The sequence below is a fragment of the Malus sylvestris genome, chromosome 6 (assembly GCF_916048215.2).
Source record: "Malus sylvestris chromosome 6, drMalSylv7.2, whole genome shotgun sequence".
Taxonomy (NCBI): domain Eukaryota; kingdom Viridiplantae; phylum Streptophyta; class Magnoliopsida; order Rosales; family Rosaceae; genus Malus; species Malus sylvestris.
In genome coordinates this window covers 32158836-32164236 of record NC_062265.1, presented here as the reverse complement: position 1 = coordinate 32164236, position 5401 = coordinate 32158836, and the positions used below count along the sequence as shown (strand labels likewise).

At 38.3% G+C, this 5401-nt stretch overlaps 1 protein-coding gene across 3 annotated transcripts; it reads left to right on the top strand.

Annotated features, from left to right (window-relative positions):
• Window positions 1-1193: 1193 nt before the first annotated feature.
• LOC126625790 (ninja-family protein Os03g0419100-like) lies at window positions 1194-5173 on the top strand. 3 transcript variants are annotated; one of them, XM_050294870.1, is made up of 3 exons: window positions 1194-1283; window positions 1825-2337; window positions 4221-5173. In XM_050294870.1, exons 2-3 carry the CDS (start codon window positions 1878-1880, stop codon window positions 4571-4573), a joined length of 813 nt encoding a protein of 270 aa, XP_050150827.1. In that variant the 5' UTR covers window positions 1194-1283; window positions 1825-1877; the 3' UTR covers window positions 4574-5173. The 3 variants fall into 3 exon arrangements, with proteins under 3 accessions (XP_050150827.1, XP_050150826.1, XP_050150828.1); XM_050294871.1 differs by lacking the exon at window positions 1194-1283 and adding an exon at window positions 1421-1435; XM_050294869.1 differs by lacking the exon at window positions 1194-1283 and having other exon boundaries at window positions 1399-2337.
• The last annotated feature ends 228 nt before the right edge of the window (window positions 5174-5401 follow it).

The window sequence follows — 5401 nt, the reverse complement described above, 5'->3', positions numbered from 1 at the left end:
GAACTTAAAGGAAAACTATTACGTAAAATGGGTTACGTAGTCGCAATTACGCATTGTCGCAGATAAATATTTTTCATAACAAGATATTATTGGATTGAAACGTCGCATTAACGGTGAACTTGTTTTATACAAGTTTCTCTCATCTGAAGAACAAGAAAGATTTATATAGCACAAGTAACTTTCACCGTAGCGTTATATGCTGGTGATAGAAGGATGTGTGTAAGTTTTTGTCAGCGAATAGTCGTGCATGATGACGGGTGAACTCATTCTATATAAGTTGCTATTATTTGAAGGACGAGAAAGATTTACATGGGACATGTAGACTACCACCGTAGCATTATGTGCTAGGACACAAGGAAAATGCTAGGAAGACCTGCATATCTTTTTACTAGATTCATGTAAGATCCCACATCGCCCAAGGGTGAGGATCCTGTAAGCCTTATATGGATATTCTCATCTCTACCTAGCACGAGACCTTTTTGGAGCTCACTGGCTTCGGGTTCCATCGGAACCCCGAAGTTAAGCGAGTTCATGCAAGAGCAATCCCATGATAGGTGACCCACTAGAAAGTTCTCGTCTGAGTTTTCAGAAACAAAACCATGAGGGAGTGGTGGGGCCCAAAATGGACAATATAGTGCTACGGCGAAGTCGAGCCCAGGATGTAGTGGGGGGCTCGGGTCGGGATGTGACAATTCAGGTATCATGTGACATGACAAATGTGTATATGTCATGTTAATCAATGCGCTTATCTCATTAAATGTGATTATGTGTCAATTGCCACATCACCCAGTACATAAATGTGGTCAAAAAAATCCCTGGCAATAATCCTCAACGTTTTCAAAATTGCCCTAATTTTTCCTCACAATTGCAAACAAAAATCCATAAGAGAAAGAGGAAAACGCAGAAACAGCTAAGATGAGTTACAGGTGGTGGGAAAGGAGCAAAGTCATGGAGCTGCAAATTGCAAATGCTGATGAGAGAGAGAGAGAGAGAGAGAGAGAGAGAGAGAGAGAGAGAGATGAAAAGAGTAACCGTAGAAAATGTGAACCATTCTCCTTAATTACAACACTGTGCTCTCCTCTTGTAACCACGTGGGGATGGAGAAATGCAGCAACTGTAACACCTTCAAACCCTTTTCCTCACCGATTTCCAATATATATCTCCCCCACCCAGCTCCAAATTTCTCACGTCAGTTTGCATTTCTGTATTTGCAGAGAGAGAGAGAGAGAGAGAGAGAGAGACAATAGTTGGTTGCGGAGCATCAGTCTTGTCACAAAACCCTTGTAAGCCTGCCTTTCTGGGTTTTTTTCCATCTCTCTCTCTCTCTCTCTCTCTCTCTCTCTCTCTCTCTCTCTCTCTCTATATATATATATATATATATATGGTTGTCTCTTTTTATTTTTCTAAAACTTAGGTTAAGATTGAATTCTTAATGGTATTTCCAAAAACCCATCTAATCCTTTCTGGGTTTGCTTCATCTCCCTCTCTCTCCCTCTCTCTCTCTCTCTCTCTCTCTCTCTCTCTCTCTCTCATTTTCTAAAAATTCCGGTTAAAGATTGAATTTTTCATGGTAACTTTAAAATCCCATGTAACCGTTTCTGGGTTTTAAAAATTGGGTCAAAGATTAAATTTTGGGGTTTCTGGGTTTTTGAATTTCTCATTCTTCTTCATTTTCTTGCTGCATGCAGTTTCAAAAATTGGGTCACAAACTACATTTTTCATTTTGTTTTCTGTACTTATAATTTATCCTGTCAAAAACCATGCAATCAAAATTTTCATGTTTTGCCCTAACTTTTACTTTTCTTTTTTTTTTTTTCGTTGCAGAAGAAGCTTAAACAAATCGTTTTTCAGTCCAATCTGCTCAGTTCCTGTCTGCAATGGCCGCCGCAAACAAAGACAACCTTTCTCAACCCAACAACGCCGCCATTCAAAACAACACCGTCGATTCCCAGATCCCGGACCTCAACCTGGAAATCTCTCGCAGCGGAATTTACACCGATAATTCCAACCAAAACCCTCTCGACCGGTACTCCACGGTGGCCAGGGCGCCGCAGATGGCTGCTGCTCCGATTCGTTCGATACGGCTTCTGAGGGCAAGCTCTGTTCCATCAGAGTCCCGGTTGGCGATCAGGAACAAGGACGTTCCAACAGCTCAGAGGCAGATGAGCCAGCAACCAGCTGCTTTGCCGGAGGTGGCTAGGGCTTTAGCAGCTCCGGCATCTCCAGCAGCTCTGGCGGTGCGTAGTGCGTCTTGTGCTTCTAACGGTGCCGGGGCTTCGGATACAATCTACCATTACAAAGAGGAGGGATATTTCACTGTGTCTCGTGCTGCAGAGGGTATGCCACACATCAAACTTCAAATCTAATAATTTGTCTATGCTCGCTTTTGTTTACCGTTTTAATCTTTAGATTAAGTTGTGATTGTTTGATCTTGTCATATGATTTTTGCAGCATGGTGTTTTCTGTTGAAATAAAAAGATAGTATACGTTTGTGTGTGTTTTTTTTATATAATTTTCTGTTTTAGTTCGTACTTCGTAGATATATGCATGGTGTGCTATATAGCTAATTAAAGAGGAACTAGTTAACTAGTTGAAAATGAAAGTAGAAAACCCTAATTCTCTGTGGAAGGTCACGATTGAAACTTTTGGAATTGGATCGTGGAAGAGAAAATTAGATAAAATTGTTACGATTTGGTTTTTAGGGTAAAATTGATACGATTTGGTAAGTTCGGGTAATTGATATGATTGGTTGTTAGGTAATTGATACAGTTCGTTATGGACGTAATCCTGAACGTGAAGAATAAAAGATAAAAATTGATATGATTGGGTAGTTAGGATTATTGATACGATTCAGTAGTTAGGGTAATTGATAAAATTTGGTCGTTAGGGTATTTGATATGATTCAGTAGTTGGTACATTCGAATTGGTCATGAAATGTGTAGCAAAATAATATAACTAGGGAAGCAAAGACGACAATTTACGGCGCCCACAAGGAAAGATGATCTATAGGTTTCTTTTGCTTATTCAACGATGTTAAAGAAGGCAAGGATTGGTGAACACGCGTATTGAATATGGGAAACATTCGAGTGCCGACAAAAATTAGGTCAAACTGTATCGCATAATGAATCAAATGGAAAAATATAACTAATTAATTGCGTATTGATAGAAATTAAATAAAAGTCTATCCGACAACGTATCTAAAAAATAATAGAGTTACATATAAGACCAATAGAAGCTAATCAAAATCAAAATTTTCATCTTTACAGTCCATTTTAGTAATTAAGTAAAAAAAAATTCTTATGTAGTGTTGCCTAGTTACGGGTTAAGTGTGTTATTACACATAATGTGTAAGTGACATTCCAAAACTTTACTGTTATGGAAACTTACAATTTACACAAAATATAGTTCATGTTTTGAGTCGGAGTTAGTTGGTCCCTTCACCATAAAGTAATAGTTTTGATCAACAGTTTAGGAATTCCTTCCCCTGTATATATGTACTTGCTGGTTTTTTAACTTCCGGTTCAGCATTGTGACTATAACTTTTTTGACCATGCTTGATAAAAGAGTTTTGTTGTTCTTCTCTCTTCATTTTTGGAATATTAGTGTGTAGCAGTCTCGTCTTAGAAATCTCAAAGTTTCATTGTGGCAAATCTGTTGATATCTTTAGATTCAAATAGATCCAGAAAAATATAGTTTTCCTTCAGTTCAGGTGGGTTTGGGATATAGATCTGAGCCGGTTTATCAACCTAATATGCCAATTTCTGAAGTGGAAACATCGATTTATCAGCCTAATATGTAAATTTATTAGATTTATACAGAATTTATAGATCTACACGCACAGACACATAATTAAACTGGAGAACCTTGAAACCTTGATACCTTGAGACAACATATAAGCTTTTATATTCAAATTCCTGCTCAACTATGTTATCTGCATGTTGTTTCTGTGATCATATATATGTTGGAGTTCGGTTCTTTCTTGTTTTTGACTTGAAACGTAAAGGGTAAAGAACGTGCATGATTGATTGATTTCTCTTAATATATAAAACTCGTATCCACGTCTCATAAATGTTTATCCAATTTCAAATCAACAAAATCTGTGTACAATATCATGATGCATATCGTTTCAGATTGAGACAACTTGCTAGTTTCAGATTGAAATGTATAGAGGATTTGACTTTCATTGACCTGTGATTTGAACTTGTGTAAATTCCATGCAGGTGCGATAAGTGTTCAGACGTTGCATTCCCAAAGGAATGTTACACCAGTAGCCTCGTCTGTAACAGCGGCCACTACAGAAGAGGTTGGCCCTTCACAAAGTACACCAAAGAGGGTCAAACATTCCACTGGAAGTGTTCCCCAGAATGATGGGGACGACATGGTTTCAGTGAGAACCACTGGAGAAGGGGGAAGACAGATAGAAGGAATATTGTATGCCCGTGATGGCGAGGTCCACATTTTGTGTGTCTGTCACGGCCTCTTCCACTCCCCTGCCGAATTCATTAAGCATGGCGGTGGAAAGGAAGTCGCCAATCCTTTGCGGCATATATTTGTCCGCCCTTCTTCTGATTAGGTTGACGGTGGTGGCTCCGTCACCCCTTAGGAATGTAACTGATATCAACGTTTTAATGAACAGAATGTTAATTAACATATTAGCACCCTCATTTGAGCAGTTACTCTAATTTTATGATGATTTGTACTCCGTATATTACAATATATATAGTCCTTTGTATAGGTGTGGTTGTTGAAGCTTATGCATTTGGACATATACAAGAACTCTTGCCTCTTGATTAGTATACTTCCGCCAAAGCACTCGGGCAATGGATATCGAGTGGACTTCTAATCACCTTGTAACTTGTCGATTTTGTGATACGTCCAAAGTTCAGCACCTCTTAGTTCATGGGACATTGAATTTGTGATGTGAAGCATATATACCTTGGATCCCCTCCTAACTTGTTACAGATTTTCGGTCTCTTCATAACTTGTTGGCTTTGTACTATGTCCAACTTGAGTTTGATTGGGTTATTAGGGCTTTCCTTTTTATAGTTGGATTCTCTTCTATTTTTTCTACTCTCCTTTCCTTTAGATCTCATTCATTTAAACTCCATTAAACAAAATCTCAAGGTTCTATTTCTTCTTTATTGGGTTTTTAATGCTGTGGATCTCTTCTTCCTTTCTTTTTGCTTTCCACCAAAGTTCTAAAACTCTCTTAATCTTTACAAGTAGGAAACTTTATCATTCGATTTTGGTTCGGTTTGGGAACTAAAATAATTGAACCATTTGATTTTGGTTCAATTCGATTGCAAACGTTTTTTGTTGCAGTTTGGGCCTAACTTATAGTCCTGTTAAAAAATTTACCTTACCTTACAAGCCTGTTTCGGTTTGGGGTTCCCAATTTTTG

Bases quoted from the DNA above. Each gene is read 5' to 3' on its own strand.
- LOC126625790 (XM_050294870.1), top strand. From the start codon at position 1,878: ATGGCCGCCGCAAACAAAGACAACCTTTCTCAACCCAACAACGCCGCC. The intron at 2,338-4,220 runs GTATGCCACACA...AATTCCATGCAG, and splicing joins TGTGTCTCGTGCTGCAGAGG to GTGCGATAAGTGTTCAGACG.